The 16,901-nt window shown below is 35.7% G+C and overlaps 2 protein-coding genes across 2 annotated transcripts in view; one reads left to right on the top strand and one right to left on the bottom strand.

Annotated features, from left to right (window-relative positions):
• The window catches only part of LOC108571990 (protein unc-80 homolog), a 29,573-nt gene extending 16,280 nt beyond the window's left edge, over positions 1-13,293 (top strand). Inside the window, 19 exon segments of the mRNA XM_017934164.1 lie at positions 1-516; positions 616-796; positions 1,050-1,228; positions 1,298-1,546; positions 1,610-1,883; positions 2,075-2,382; positions 2,666-3,091; positions 3,560-3,778; positions 3,859-4,004; positions 4,073-4,400; positions 4,900-5,220; positions 5,622-5,859; positions 6,162-6,371; positions 7,098-7,445; positions 7,674-7,889; positions 8,363-8,455; positions 11,141-11,247; positions 12,529-12,702; positions 12,823-13,293. The exon segment at positions 1-516 is cut by the window's left edge and continues 22 nt beyond it. Coding sequence (XP_017789653.1) covers positions 1-516; positions 616-796; positions 1,050-1,228; positions 1,298-1,546; positions 1,610-1,883; positions 2,075-2,382; positions 2,666-3,091; positions 3,560-3,778; positions 3,859-4,004; positions 4,073-4,400; positions 4,900-5,220; positions 5,622-5,859; positions 6,162-6,371; positions 7,098-7,445; positions 7,674-7,889; positions 8,363-8,455; positions 11,141-11,247; positions 12,529-12,702; positions 12,823-13,293 — 5,004 coding nt within the window.
• A 1,288-nt stretch (positions 13,294-14,581) lies between these two features.
• Positions 14,582-16,901, bottom strand: part of LOC108572031 (carboxypeptidase Q-like) — a 4,410-nt gene continuing 2,090 nt past the window's right edge. Inside the window, exons 2-7 of the mRNA XM_017934212.1 lie at positions 16,407-16,801; positions 15,994-16,144; positions 15,660-15,909; positions 15,361-15,601; positions 14,941-15,123; positions 14,582-14,860 (exon numbers count right to left, since the gene is read on the bottom strand). Coding sequence (XP_017789701.1) covers positions 14,608-14,860; positions 14,941-15,123; positions 15,361-15,601; positions 15,660-15,909; positions 15,994-16,144; positions 16,407-16,756 — 1,428 coding nt within the window. The 5' untranslated portion in view covers positions 16,757-16,801 and the 3' untranslated portion in view covers positions 14,582-14,607. The remainder of the gene's footprint in view (positions 14,861-14,940; positions 15,124-15,360; positions 15,602-15,659; positions 15,910-15,993; positions 16,145-16,406; positions 16,802-16,901) is intronic.

The following is a 16,901-nucleotide window of genomic DNA, read 5'->3' as shown; positions in this document are numbered from 1 at the left end:
AAGTCCAGAGGAGATTCGGAGAAAGAGAATTCGGCGATTCTGAAGTATCTGAAGACTCAAGTGAAGGACATATTCCACGCGCCGTTGGCTACTTTGGTAAAAGGAGCGGTGGTGATGACAGAAGAATTGTTCGTGGAAGTTCTGCCTGTCGCCTGGGAACTTTTACTGGAGTCGAATCAGGAAGTCGCTGCTTCCGCAGCTTCTCTCTTCATAGTTGCAGCTGTACGAGCTCCCAACCAAGCCAGCGAATTGATGCACTACGGTCTTCAGCACACCAACACGAGTATACGTATAAACGCGATACTGAGATTCCAAGTTTTGTGGAAGCTGCGATATCAAGTTTGGCCACGAATGGAAGAAAATGCTCATCTCACTTTCAAGGTTCCTCCGCCTGGTATAGAGTTCACTTTACCGTCGCCGAAAATCGGTATCGAATCGTTGCCCGTTGTCGATCCACCGTGGATGCCGCAAGTGAAAACGAAAGTGGAGGAAGTGACCATTAACCAGGAACATCATGTAAGTTGATGATCAAAATCGTTTCTACTTTAGACACACTCAAAGATCGGAATCAGTCTCAGTGGATTAACTCGATATATTACTACAACTATTCTTCAGAGATCTCTCGTGACGGCAACGAAAACTCGTAAAAAGCAACAAACTGAACTCATAAAAAAAGCTTTGCAGGCACAAGATGATAAGAAACGAGAAGAAAGGGAAAACTTTTTAATTACCACCATACCGATTACTGTACAAGCTGCATACGAACCCAGTCCTGTCGGGGACGACCACGATGAAGGTACGTTGGAAAAAATCCTCATTGTCCTTGGTAAAATAATTTAGAATAAAATCCTTGTTATCTCTAAAGTAATTAAGAAAAAAATCCTTACTATCCTTAATAAAATAATTTAGAAGAAAATCCTTATTATCCTTGATAAGATAATTTAGAAAAATGCAGAAAACGATGTGTCGAAGTGCGTAGATATTTTGGGATAGTGAGACATTGAAATACTCGCTTAATATTAAAGTAACAGTAAGTTTGTTTCACGTAGGAAACGTTGGAGACGAAGACGGTGCTGAAACCATACCAAGAAACACATCACATCATGGCCAATCCGCACCTTCGCTGTTCCCTTCCTCCTTATGCTCGGCGATTGTACAAATAATTCATTTACTCGACGATGCTGCAGTTTCAGACGACGGAAGCGCAGTTTACGAAGTTGCATATCAAGTGAGCAAGCCATACGCTGTTCAACATTTTTAATTAATTTTACGACTTAATATTGGATTTTACTATCAGGTGATTTGGAATTGTCTGGTAGAAGACAGTGCGCTGTTCCTTCGCTACGTTCTGGAACGTCTTACCAGAGACAAACAGGAGTTGATGTTTAAAATTTTGAGACATCTCATTCGATTTGTACCAAAACTACCTCAACAGGCTGCGTTCGCTTTGTACAATTACATCATCGGTTACGTTATGTTCTACGTGCGTTCTCCGCACGAAGAAGGGCAGAAATTAATTGGAACCGCACTTTCGATATTGTGGATGGTAATTAAATTTGAGCTGGTCCTTTTTCGCGAATGAATATACAGTGAATTCGATTTTTTACAGGTCGTGCACAGCGTTCACGGGATAATGTTCAAAGATTTAAAGCAGATCCTGCGAAAGGAGCAGTGCGATGCTTCGATTTTGTTAACCGCTAACATTCCATCCGCGAAGAAAATCGTGATTAACGGTCCTCAGGATCCAGACGCAGGTGGAATTCCTGCATCGTACACGGTGCTGGAAGACACTCAATTTCGTCAGATACTCGAGGAATCGTTGGACTTCTTTCACATTGACAAATCGAAGCAGAGAGAATACTTTCTGGTTGACTGCAAAACACGTTTGTACTAATCATACTCTTCTAGGATTTTTCTTTAGTTTTATCGATCGTTTCAACGATAAACGCGAGGATCGATTTACGATTAAACGCGTCGTACCTTGTTAATCTTGAACAAGTTTACGCGTAAATAAGTACGCTTCTTTTGCGCGTAAAAGAAGTAAGAAATACGTGATAGTAATTTTCTATTCCAGATCAAATTCGCAATCCATCGTCGTACGTTCGGGATTACTACTTTTTCAAAGGTAGATTGCAATATTCGGAGATCCAGTTGGTCCACATGAAACCGGAGGACGCATTCAACACTTTGCAACGTCAAGAATTGATTCACAAGTTCGTTGAAATTGGCAAGGTTTTATTAACTTGGGCAATTTTGAAGAATGTTGATATGGTAGTGCAAAGAGTAGTTTTCCTTCATGAAGAACTAATGAAACTACCCTCCTTCCCAAGGAGAGCTCTCGAAGCTGACTTGGATTTGTACAAAGGTGGTGAAATTGGTAGGGTAAGTGTAATTCGAAATAGAGATAGTTATACGACAATTCATAATTTTACATTTATCTGTCGTAAAAAGTGAAGACCAATATTAAGTATGTAAATTAATTCGGTGCCATTTTTTTCTCACAAACTTCGTTATTTTCGTTCACTTCTTTCCATTTATCGAGTAACTGAAGAATTTCCTCTGAAAAACATACGGCGGTTTTGAGTCGATAAGATCGTCAAGACTGTTTACAAAGACACTGAATTAATTTCAGAGTAAAAATCAAACAGAATCTATTTTTATTTAGGAACTTCTTGGTCTGGACGTAATGCACAAATTTATGTGGGTGAAGCTAATCGCAAGGATGTTCGAAGCGATGGCTGGCAATTTCGCTTACTCGGGAGACATTCATCTGTTTTTAAACGTTTTAAACGGTGCAGTGATCCTTCACAGCGAAGATTCCTGCATTTTGCGTTACGTTGTGGCTACGTACATAAATGCAGCACACAATTTTAAAAATATCTTTTCTACAAACGGCTATTTATTAATCATGCCAACGTTGTTACAACTGTATTCTACCCATCAAACGAATAAATTAGTAACAACTACCGTGGAGTACGCTGTGAAACAATTTTATCTCATGAATCGAAAACCGTTTATTCTTCAAATGTTCGGAAGTGTTTCCACTATATTAGACACAGATGAAGCTAGTGTTCATGGAGAAGCGCATAAGGTACTCTGCTATACGATACGTTATTCTATTCGATGTAATAACTGTATAATTATTTAAGACTACATTTTTTTTTCATAAAAAGTGAAATTAATACGTTTTCACATTCACAATGACATATTACGATAAAAATTAAAAGCGTAAACTTTGACGCCTGACCGATTTCACGACCTCGACTATATTTCTTCCATCGACTATACCTTTAAATCGTAGGCGTGGATCATTTATATTCGGCACGTCTTTCAATTGGTAAACGTATCTGAAAAAATCTGAAAAAATTCATATAGCTTCTCTAAGCATTCTAAATAAGATTGCACTGTCCAAGAACTTTTTTTTACGAGGGAAAACAAAAGTCTGTTGTTTATTAATTTCCGAGAAGTTAATACGTTGGGACTAGCCTTGACCCACGTTTAATAAACACAATGAAACTGTATCATCCAACGTGTTAACAGAATTAAAAATTACTTAAAGGTACCCTCGACGTGCTTGTTCAATTTGCTGTTGAGCCTGGAAACTCCTTCGCCGGATCCTTTAAACATAGACGAACTGGTCAAAGAGGAGAAACCCTTGAAAGCTATCGATTTCTGTTATCACGACGAGAATGAAATGGTCACCGTGTTAGATTGTATCTCTCTTTGCGTAATGGTGATAGCTTACGCTCCAGATTCCATTAGAGGTCAGCAAATGTTGGTAAGGCAAATTTCACAAACCGTACTAACAATACAACTTACTGAATTCAACTCCAGAACTAACTTTCTTCGAATTGGCAGACAATATTGGAAGCGATACTGCCTTGTTACGTTCAGCAAATCCAATCACCGACTTACAACAAAGAAGGTAAAACAGAGAAAGAAATAATACACCAGTTGGCCGTTGCTGTGAAAACTTTAGTGAATAATTCCGAGGCATTGACGAAGTAAGCTTCAATTTTCCATAGACAGTCGTAACTTTCACGGATACGCTAATTCGTGTAACTTCTCTCAGATATTACAACGGACCGCAAAAATCGAGCCCCGAACACAAAGGCTCCAGTCAGAGAAATTACGGGAAAGGGCCGTATTCGCCAGGTTTCGATTGCGAGGACGAGACTCATTCTACCAAGTACATAGAGCACACCAAAGTTCGGAATTTTCACGTTCGAGACAACGACGATACCGAGAGTTGTCATAAAAATGAATTTCGTCGACCACGCGATACATTATTAAACATGGTAGGAGATTTTGTGGCTCGTTGCTCGGTTCGTTTAGTTGAATTAAATAAAAAGTCTCAAGACGGGAAAACAATCGAGCTGTTAGACTCCAAGTGTCATATAGTAAGTATTTCTTTTTATCACTTCAATATAAAGGGTACTTATACAATATACAAGATTTTACTCTACTGTCGAGACACCGTTTTTGGGACGTAAAGCCCGATACGGAGTCTACGAAACTCCTCAACTTCCGGTCAGTTTATACAGAAATATAGAACATTTCTGACAACCTTTCTTACTAATTTACCTTTATTACACATTTTCCTAACGAACGTTATAGAGTAGAATGATTGGTTGTATTAATTTCGTTTGAATATAACAACGTCGAGTTCTAAATAGAAAGGAAGAACAGAAAATGGTAGAATCAGCGGAGTCTCCGAGACTCCGTCTCGACAGTAGAGGGTTAAGATAAGTAATTCTTTGTTCATGATTTAAGTGAATTTTCTAGCTTCCATGTATTTCAGTACTATTTTACATTTTTTCATTGCATAAAAATCAAACGTAGAAAAAAGTATTAATGTAGTGATTTAATGAAACTTTAATTTGGGCGGTTCGCCAATAGCGATTAGCGGACATTGCACATAGTCTTTTAAAAATATCCCCGTACGATGAGAGTACAATGGGCTGTCGCGGTTTAAGAAGATACATGAACGATATTTTGCCTTCGACCGATTGGTCCAGCGACGATATGAGGCCAGCATTGACGAATATTTTAAGGAGGCTGGATAAAACGTTCAGCAAGATTCATAAGAAAGCTTCGATCCGGAAGAATACCGATTGGGCTGCCGCAAGTGATCTTTTGAAAGGAGTTTACGAAACACTGGCCAAATGTCCCTACATCGCGTATTTTCAATATTTGAAAACGTTACTAACTACCTGCCAGGTAATACTACTGGATATTTGCAATTTTTAATATCCTACATCAAATCATAGATTGTATTTAAAATTGTCTTTCTATTACCTAACTTTGTGACAGTAGAAAATATTTCGTTCACATGCAAAAATTTTTAAATCTTACCAAAAACTATTGTAAACAATGTTACAAAATGTGGAATACGAAACATAAATATTCAAAAGATATCAAGTTGCCCGAATTTTCGTAAAGGTTAAAAAATTAGAATCATACCGATACAAAATGGAAGTGCACATGCGGAAAACAAAGTCAGAAAGTTGCAAACGATAATGCTTATCTACCAGTATCGAGCGTTCGCTGTTTTTTGGGGAGATTTGCAAATGGGTCTTTTTGACCTCGTCGGGTAATAAAAATTTGTGAATTATTTATAGTCACTAATCATCGGAGATACTCCGTCAGAGGATATGACATCAGCTGTCTCCGCTGATTTAATGAACAAAATACCTCCGCAGCACTTCTGCTCAACCGTTCTCCGGCTGATAACTCTTTACGTCACGTCTCTTGGAGAAGGATACCTGCACACCATGTTCAGCACTCAAACTCGAATCGAGAATATACTTCTTAACTTATTGATACCGTTGTGTTTGCGTGTGGGAACCGGAAGAAAAGGTAAAGATGTTTGTGAAATGTTTAAACGAAGGATTGAGAAACATTTAGAAAATTTCTTTAAAATGTCCGATACAAAACGTTACATACTTTTGTTCGATGGAAGTTAAAAAAGAAAAGTGTTTGGAAGCTGAAAGAAAAACGTATAAATAGACTCGAAACGTCTTGAAACTTAGCAAAGTAGAAATTAAGAAAAGTAGAAGAAAACAGAAGTACAGTAGCAAAGTATAAAATTGCCTTAACAAGAAATTCCTGTGATAAATAAAATATTATCTTAAGTTGAACATTTTTCTTTTTTTTTGTAGATGTACCAAAACTAAGACAATCGGATATAAATTTTGCTTTAACTGCGGTATTAAACACTTTATGGCCACCGACTACGAAAACAGTACCAATGACTGCTCAGAATTTAAAGACCACAACAGATATGAGAGCGGGTAGCTTAACATTTGTAGCGAGAGATTCAAAGACTTTAACTAAAACATCGTTAACCTTATATCAAGTTGCTTTCTTAGGTGAGCAATCAAATGATATTTAAATAATTTATCGCTTAAATTGGCTAAATTGATCACGAATGCTGACACATAGAACGCAAATATCTATACAGGATCAGTCACGTAACTTGTCCACCCCGAATAATTTTTGTAAAATATGTGTTCTGCAAACAAAGTCTTTTCTATATTAATTGCACGGTATCGAAGGGGACATATGATTCTAAAACGATTTTTTTAAGTAATCCATCTCATTACGAGATATTAAAGTAACACTGAATTTTGTCGATTAAATTCCTTTTTCCTTTTCGTATGAAAATTTCAAAGAGCAACGAATTTTATTCCCACAACGGAAAAATTATAAAATATGAAAAAGATAAAGTAACAATAATTTATACAAAATTATAAATGATCTCAATACCGTGCAATTTCTATATAAAACACTTTCTTGTAGAAGAGATATTTTAGAAGTTACTCGAGGTGGAGAAATTACGCAACTCACCCTGTATGTACAGGGTGAGGCACCTAACTCGACGACTTCAAATTGCTCACGAATTACTCGCTGTATGAAGAAATGTTTCAAACAAAAGTTGCACGATATCGAAGGGTGGGACAGATCGTGTTCGACTTTTGTTCGAAACATTTTTGCATGCGACAAGTAATCTAGGAGTAATTTGAAGCGGTCAATTTAGATGCCTCGCCCTGTACATGTGAACATCTACAATAGTTATTTTACTCGTTTTCTTATAGCTTTGAAAATAATGACGATCTGTTTCGAAACGGAACTGAAGACCGAATGGCCAAAAATTTTGCGCACAATGCGTTTACTGAACAAACGAAACGAAGCTTCCACTTATCTTTGGAATTTCATAGAATTCGTAGTAACCCATCGTACCGCTTTGTACATTCAAATGCTTCCATTTATCGTTCACAAGATTGGACAAGCGCCGATCTCAGAGCACGAAAGAAATATGCAAAGTATCATAAGAGCAAAAATTAACGGCGACACCAAAGCAGTACCGAAATCGCATGGTACTCTTTTGGCCGATCTTATGCACGAATTGAAAGAATTGAAAGACGAGATAGATCGAAAATTGGGTTAGTAAACGAAAAATCTATCATTTATTCCGGTGCGAATTATTTTCTCTGTGCAAAACTTTTTCTACCTTTATTGCGTCCCCTTAGGGTTACAATCTTTCCGTGCCCTTCCTCCTTATCTGTACTCCTTTTCGCTCTCGAGCATCATTTTTAGCGACAATTCTAAAAATTCCGCATGGAGAGGTAAAATTATGCTGTAATTGCTAAATTTTTCGTGTACATGTTTAGACGAAGTACAGGTAGAACCAAAGAAAAGTGTCACGGACATGCATTGCGTGACGGAAGGAGCACCCCGAACGCAAAGATTATCGTTAATCGATCTTCTGACTGGAGATATCGGAGCCCGTGGTCATATGAATCATCAGTCAAATTCGAGCAGCACTATTAAAACAACGCAACCAAGTCAAGTATCGGCACCGCCAAATGGTATACAAACTGCACGCGGTACGACTTTAATTGCATTCTGTGTAACAAAGATAATAATTCCAGAGTTCTTGAAAATTAGACTAAATACAATACTGCCCTCCTTAGCTAAAATGTCCTATTGGAGCTGAAATGCATTTTTTTTTTAATTTTAATTTAATTTAAAAATTCTTAAAATTTTCAAAATTTGATATTTTAACGAAAGCAATTGCCTTGAGAAGTTCAACGACCTAAAGCAAAACTCATTTTCAATTTCGTGACAATGTTTGGTATAGCGTAATCAACGGTACTTTATTAGGATCTTATTTCAATGACTGCACTTTAAATGGAAATAGATATTCAGAAGTTTCACCGTGCGAATAATTTTTTTCTCAGATTCTCGATAATTTTGCAACGACTGTTTTAAGTTTGCTCCACATTCGATAAGTGTCCCAATACTTACGACCGAGAGTGTACGTTGACAGCTAACGTCATTACCGTTCTTGATATTTTAGGATCAACCACAAGCGGAGGTTCCTCTACTCTTCGCGAAGCTAGCGATGTTGGTACCAACGAGCAACACACCGCGGAACAACAACCATCAACAGGTATTTGATAATTTTTACGAAAAAAAAAAAAAAACTTTTACGAAACGGTTCGAAAGTTGAAATACTAACGGTACGACTGTAAGCCTCTGATAAATGTTTGGTTATTTTTCTGAGTCATTACAAGACGTTTACCACAGTTGGATCGAGCCATTGTCTATAGAGCACTGCGACGAAATTTTGCCAAGCTCTTGTCATTTCCTAAGTTTTCCTTTTTATGGTTTCATAAACGATAACGCCATCGGCTTCATTTCATTCCCTGACAGCGAGGCTTGCAACGAAGAGTCTTACGTTTCTTTTCTTTATATATTATATATGAATCTTTATTTTCATACCAGATACCTTATTACGAATAGAGGTATTTTAACTTCGATTTCCATCATTTACATTCGATCTTTCGTTTTCCATCGTCCGGGCCTCCCTGTTTGATGTTATATTGACACATTGATCATTGCGTTGCTTCCATTGCTAGCTAGGGGACGGAGGTAAGCGGATTCTAATAGTAAATTCTGACACAATTTATGATAAACGTCCTGCTGGTGTGTTTCCATATCACGCTTCTCTCCACGTATCCCGTAATTTTGTCTAATCTTGTTCACTTTTTTCTCTCCTATTCTATGTTCCTCTCAGTCACATTTGTTGCTACCAATTCTACATTATTTCCGTGAACAGAGATTCGACCAATATTGTATAAATGTGTGCATGTTTGAAAACAACAACCCACTTTTCCTTTCTGTTTTTCCTTTCTTCTTTCTTCTTCTTTCTTTCTTGTACATATATGTTAACTGTTAACGGAACAACGAATTAACGAATTTATCGTATTTTCTTTTGATCTAACATTCCAAAATTCGATGTCGTTCGTTATACAAGGTGCTTTTTTAAATTGCGTTATTTTAATTATACAGAAAACAAGAATCTCATTTTCACGGTATGTTTCACTAGATTATTCTATTATTATTAACATTCTCCGATCACGTTTTGTATGTACATAATCATATTATATACAGGGTGGACAATACAACTTGATCGTCTTAATTATTTCCCTTACTACTGTACCGATAAAAATTCTTCTGTTTTTTTTTCTAATACCTTGGTATGAAACCAAAGAATCTGTGTTTGATCCGGTAATAAAGGAAATAATTAAGGTGATCAAGTTACATTGTCCACTTTGTTTATATATACATATAGCAGTATTTAGACAATGGTAATGTCCAACAGTTGGTACCATGTTCGTCGCCATGTAGTTATACTTCATTAAAACGTAGTTGCCATGACTCTTTTTGCTTTCCCTTTCTTACTTCTTCACACAATCACTTTTAGCAATCGGAAATTAATTCTTCTTCGTACAAACTAACACAGTAATTTTCTTTACAACACTCAAGGATATACAGTAGATCCCCATATAATACAGGGAATATATCCCGCGTTATATGAGTCATGTGGGTTACAGTCATTGCTAGGCACGTCAAACTAGTAACAAGCAATTGCAACTATCTTGTTCAACAATTGTCGCGATTATCGTTGCACAACGACGTGAGTAGCGCAGTACGATACGAGAGAGAGATCAAGGCCGAAAATGTATAGTCGATGGAAGAAATATAGAGAGGTCCGGTAAAATCGGTCAGGTGTTGAAGTTTGTACGTTTAGAAATTATACGAGAGAAATCAGAGAAGATAAGGGCTCGAAATCTCGGTCAAAGTCACACGAAAGATGTCTCAGTTATGATTCAGTCCAAATCGAGGAACGTAAAATGCCGCATCGAACCTGAGTGTTAGGGTATCTGTCCATTTGAGAGAAAAACTATCGCAAGTTGCTCTCTCTTTTACAGAACTTCTACTTTATCCCTTATTATCCAGAATTCGAATTTTTTTCACTTACACCACTTTCACGTTAAACGAAAGATTCGAGAGTTGCGGGCAAATTGCCCTTTTTGCCCCTGGGCTGCCCTGAGGGCAAACTCCTGAGCACCGCACAGCAGATAGTATTGAGAGTACTAGCGAAGAGCTGGACACACTATTGAGAGTACTCTCGAGAGTAACTATCTCTTTAAAAGACTCTCAGATGGACAGATACTCTTACTGCATCAACGAATATAACAAAGAAAAAAGGGTTTATGCATACAATACACAGTGTGCAAAATACCCTTATCTTAACTTTCACATGAGACTGATTGATCATGTTACACGAGTACTATAGCAATTTTTCCATCGCGTTACACGATTGCGTGTTAAACGAGTACGGTTTTATACGGAGGTTTACTGTATACAACTTATGTCTGCGTGTGCTTGCGCTTAAGTACTCTGCACAAATTTCATAGTACTTTTCTATCAGTATTGTTTTCCTCCTTTCTGAATGAAACTCCTGTTTTGTTTAAAAGACATTCGTTCACAATTCTTCTATAATTCGAACAGTTACGACAAGAGTCTTGAAGAGAGAAATATAACTACACTTATTCTATACAATATACCTGTATCAATAACACCTGTTTCGTTCGTTTTGAATTTTCCACTGATAAAGCTTTCTGTATATCGAGTTGTTTGTACGAGACAATAGTACTGCAAATGCGTAACTATAAATTCCAGTGATTCGATCGAATTCAAGTATCGTAAGTGATGTTTCAACGATAACACGGTCACCTGGTTTGACTCATCTCCCTTCATTCTAGACGCTGAATGTAGCATGTTTCAGATTGATCCCAACCATCTTCTACTAGTGATGAACGTAACCATGTAAAGCCTCGTCCTATGTTAAATTATGAAAAGGCGTTGAAACTGTGCTTTGTATCTTCTTATAGAGTTTAGGTCAGGTAAATTAGGTAAATTTCGCGCCTCTGTTCTTGACAAATCAGTTGTAGTTGCGATTGATTACAGAATCCGCATTATCAGGTTTGTGAAAACAGTATCAATTGTTCGAAATTTTACAGAAATTAGAACACAGTTGCAGAGTGTCTCGAGAGTTTAGGGAAAGTACCGATACTGTCACAAATGTTTGTTTTAGGAAAATTTTAATACTTCAGCGATACGGTGGTAGAAATGTGAAAACACGATTTTCTGAATAAAATATTTTGTGTCTTGATAAAGATATCGTAGTTTTAAAAAACTAGAAATCATCTGACACACTTTTATGTGTTATATTTTTGATCACTGTGGAATTTAGCAGATTGTTGCAAAATGATTTTCGATATATTTCCAAAAATCGTAATAAATACGAGAAATGATTTTTCATTGTTAATTCAATCGAATCTAACTATAGTTGTATTTCTGTTGGAATAATTATATTACACTGATATTAAACTAAATTGGACAAAATAAAAAAAAGAAACAAAAGCTCAGTAAGTACTTATGTATTATTGCTATAAGTGTAAAATATAAGAACATTTTTTATGCACTTATTTCCTTGATAAATGTATTCGTTTGTTGTAAATCAGTTGTCACTTATTATTTTTCAATACATTGTTAAATGATTTTAGTCAAGACTTTTATAAATATTCTTTCGCTGATTATGAGATTCATGCTTCTAAAGTATACTATTTCTGTGTCCAAATATTTTCAAACAGTCTTCAGACAATAAAAATACTTCAAACATTCACTATCAAAGAAACACTATGCATATTTTATACAAAAATGTTATTGAAAAGTATGTTCTATATCCCCTTCTTTTCTTTTCTTTCTTTTCATTTGTGCATTGCCCAATTACCAGATGCTCGCTCTTCTACAGTCCATCCAAGCTTATTTATTTCAACGATATCTACCTATTTATGGGGAAAAATTCATAATGGTATTTTTTCGAATTAACGCGGGGGCGGGAACAGCGTCAAGTTGACGTTTGAAGCATTAGTTAGTTACATTTGTTAATAATAAACAGAAATATAAAAACAATTTTAATAAAATTTATAAAATTTTGTACGCACACTTCAGCATTGAAATGATCACAATTTAAACCGAGCCACAATATCGATACTACAATGACGACGTGGTTCTAAATTCGAAAAATACGTCAATTTGGTATTTATCGCTTTGAAAGAGCAGCATGGATAGATTATAGAATGGAGAGTAGTATTTAAATAAAAAAGAGAGTTTTAATTGCATATTGTTTCATCAGGGGAAATCGTGACGAGCCAACTCAGTCCAACCAGTCCAAACGAGGACAGTTCAGGCGAATCCCGCCCAGACAAGCCTCGATTACAACGCTCTATAGGTCAAAGCAAGAAGACTTTTCGATTGAGAAAGAGTCGAAGAGCACACGTAGAAGTAACCACACTTTCATAACCTTAAAAATCGCAACGTTTCAAAGATATTTCGAACTGTAACGCTAGACGTCTGTGTGCTATTTGGGAATATGTATCAAACAACGGGAAATTTGTTTTTCAGGCAGCGCCAGTGAAATCACAACAAAGTGATGTGCCACAAGCACAAACAACCCAGCCATCAATTATAACACCTCCGATACAAGCAAGTTCGTCGATTCGTCAATCAGATTGCGAAAAGGGCAGTAATATATCAAACGATCAGCAACAAATGCATAGTACCATTCATCATCACCACCATCATCATTATCCCTATCTTCATCATCTTTATCTTCCAACGTCGGATGATGATACATCCAGTACGTCTGGCTACCGTGAGTCGTACAGTATGCAATTGGTATCACTAGAAAGCAGCAATAATATGCCATCGACTAGTAGTACTACGACTCATGTTTTCGAAGGAAGTTCACCGGATTGCTCTATTAATGGAAGCGGAGGAGAGAAAACTGCATTGTTAATTTCTAGTCAAAGACGGACCTCTCAACATTCCCTGTTAATGGTTTTTCCGAACCAAGATGAAGACACGTTGATATAGGTGAAGAAAAAACAGTCAATGTATATTATGACGAGACTGATTCAAGCGTCAATAACCTTTAACTGCTAACAGAAAGTTTCAGTACATATCTACTTGTGAATATTATTTAACAACTGAATTCTGTTCATTTGAATTTATAGCACTTTCTTTAGAAGTACTTTTAAATATTAAGAGAAGGAGAGTATAATTGGTGGAAACGATGCAGCGAGGTTGCAAATTAAAGCATTAAGGCAACACGTCATTTGTTAATTGATATTTAAAATTTCTGCTTATAATCTTTCATTTACGATACAGTACAGTATTAAACCTCCGTTGCCTTCTGCCCAGTAGTAATTCTCGTATTGGTAAAAATGAACGTGCAACTGTTAACGATTAAGACGCAGACAAATTTTTTAAATATATCGTTATTTTACCTTAAACATACCTAAATTAATTAAATATACTCTGAGCAAAATTTGAGATCCTTATCTCTCTCGAATTGCTGTTTTGAGACTCAGATTACGTGTACCTTGACGCCTGACTGATTTTACGACTTACATTATATCGGATTTATCGACTATACTATTATGTCGTTTGGAAAATTCTGTCGGATTTCGTCGTCTGAATTCAAGTAATCATAACTCCACCAAAAGTTAATGTATTCATATTCACATTCTTTTTGTTTTTTTTCAACCGCCCTAATATGTTTCTTATGTAAATAAACATAAACGGTGTACGCCGTTAATTATGGAAAATAATGTTAGCAGTTAAAGGTTTAGTCCAAGATAATAATAACGTAGAGAATTTTTGTAATGTAGAACAACTGTGAGTTAATAAAATGATCTAACACGGTGTTCAGAACTTTCAATAATGTTTCAGTAACGTTCACCGGAAAGACCAATTAAAGTTACGTGTGTTGAGAGCCTAGCTTCGTAACCACAGAATACTTTGTAATACCTTAACAAACATAAAAAAAATGCGACCACTTGAACAACTAGGCCTAAGTATTTATTTATATTGATTCACTGTAAAAATGAGTATATTTGACACAATAATACTTTGTGAACATCATAATGTATTGTTTCCTTACTCTTAAAATGCTATTATTCAAATGCAAATTTCATAATTTCAATCATTCATAGTTTCATTCTATTGAGATGGTGAAACGAAGATTGGCAACACAGGAAGTTTGTGGAACAATTTGAGTCTTTTTATTTAACAAAATTTGATAAAAAAATAACTGTAATGAAATTATTTTATATCATTGATTGATGGATACCAATATTTTTATTTTATAACTATTGTCTGTATTAATAATATTTATGATTAAATAAGTCATTTGTGTCGTGGCAGATCACTACTAAGGTCTGCAAGCACATATGCTGCTGCTGCAAACAGAGCTGTTCCCCTGTCCAGAGCTATTGGATCTTCAACTAACATAGTATCTGCATTCGTATGATGATAATTAAAATATTTTTCGTTTTGATTCCAAAGAGATCCTCCTGGTACACCTGCATCTATCCAAGCAGAAATATCAGGTCCCTCGCTTGGTTGACTTACGTTCAACTCTCCCATTGAAGACAAGAGCCTAAAAAGTAAAAAAAATAAAGAAAAAGTAAGATAATTGTATCAATAGCATTTTTGTTGAATCTTATTTCACACACTAACTTCATAATTGATTCTACGATGCATTGAACTTTTTCCGTTCCAGTAATCTGCAGACCTAAAGGCATAAATGTGCCCGCATCTGATTCCATTACAAATTGCAAATTTTTCTCCTCAGATTTGTGAGACTTGATATAATACTTTGCTCCTACATATCCAAATTCTTCGGCTGTCCAAAAGATCATTCTATAATTTTAATTAATTTTATATTTTACACACATTTACATTTTCCAATATAATATGAAATTAATTACTTTTGACCTTAAAAAAATAAAAATACAATTTTAATTTAAAATATTATTTCTTCTTCGTAACATTGTTAATTCATAATAGAGTAAATATTCACTGGATTTCTATACTACAAAGTGTTTTATGGGGCACCTATATAGGGTGTCCCACCTTGTATATTAACTTCCCCCTCACCTTACTGTTCGACGTGGTTTAAAGTTAAGGTGTTTCAATAATTTTAGAGCTTGCCATGAAATAAATGCGCCACCTCCGTCATCCATTGCTCCTTGACCAACGTCCCAGCTATCAATGTGGCCAGATATAATCACTACTTTCTCTGGCATCGTAGATCCTTTTATCTCAGCTATTGCATTTCGCGATATTGTATCTGGCAAATTTTTCGCTTGCATCTTTAAATTGACCACTATGATTTCATCTGAAAAACTAAAACAGTAAACGTTATTGTTACTACCAAACATTTACATGATATTTACCTCTATCTGACATTCTTCTCAACAAGCTTGCATCTTCAGCTGTAATACAAGCTACCGGAATTTTAGTTACATTTACTCCATATCTTTGCATACCAGTGTGTGGTGTATACAACGAATATGGTGTAACCGATCTGATTAAAGCAGCAACAGCCCCGTATTTCGATGCCTCTGTTGCTCCATTACCTCTATATTTTACCGTTTCACCATATGAAATAAATTTTTCATTAAATACAACAATCTTTCCAGGCACCTAAAAATATAAGAAAAATGTTAGAAATTCCAATCAATTAAAATAAAAAATAACTTTTATATAGAAATTCTTAAAGATGTTTACTTCATGTCTTCTGTCATCAAGTTCCTTAAAATCATTCACAACAATAACTTTTGCGGTTATTCCATTAGGCGGAGTATCGACACTGGTACCTAATCCCAAAAGAGCAATATTTTTACGTCTTGGTCTTAGAAGGGTCGCTGATTCTTTAAATATTTTAATATTTAATATATTTATGTAATGTATTATAGATACTGAGAAACTTATCTTCTAATAAGGAAAGTTCGGTATCCCGTAAATTCCAAAAAATCTACAACTTTGCAAAAATGTAATTCAAGTGACGCTAATTACGAAACCATTTTTTGTTTCGGCAATGAAACGATCCTTAATTAGATTAATTTTATTCGCTTTTTTGTTACAGCTTCTTAGGAAGCATTTTTAATCATGCTTTCAATTATTAAATTACTTAATTTTACCTAATCCAATGTGGTACAGAAACAGGTTCACCATGGACGTTTTCCAATCCAAACTCTGTTGACTTATTTAGGACATAGTCAATGGAACGTTCCAGTGCTGCAGAACCACTTAATCTAGGGCCAAACTTATCGACAAAGTAAGCTAATTCTTTCCACGTGGTCCCTTTGAAAGATCCCAATGTAGTTTCGTTTATTATAGCCTGAACAAATGGTTTGTATGACTCTAGTTCTTGCACTAAACTCTTTGGTAGGTCACATGTATTAACATTATTCGTTTCAATACTGTCTGTCGCTATGACAAATTGGAGTTGCAAGAGCCACGTGAGGATAAGGTTTGTCACAAGCCACATGATGTTAAATGCTGCAGTTTGCTGAAAATATTTGATTTCCTGAAACTAGTAAACTTTTATTAGTTATCATATTCAAACAGTAAATTTATTTATCTATATATAACTACATAAATATAAATTAACATAATTAACAAAATTAAAATAT

The sequence above is a fragment of the Habropoda laboriosa genome, unplaced genomic scaffold, assembly GCF_001263275.1.
Source record: "Habropoda laboriosa isolate 0110345459 unplaced genomic scaffold, ASM126327v1 scaffold67, whole genome shotgun sequence".
Taxonomy (NCBI): Eukaryota; Metazoa; Arthropoda; class Insecta; order Hymenoptera; family Apidae; genus Habropoda; species Habropoda laboriosa.
This window is presented reverse-complemented; position numbering and strand designations above follow the sequence as displayed.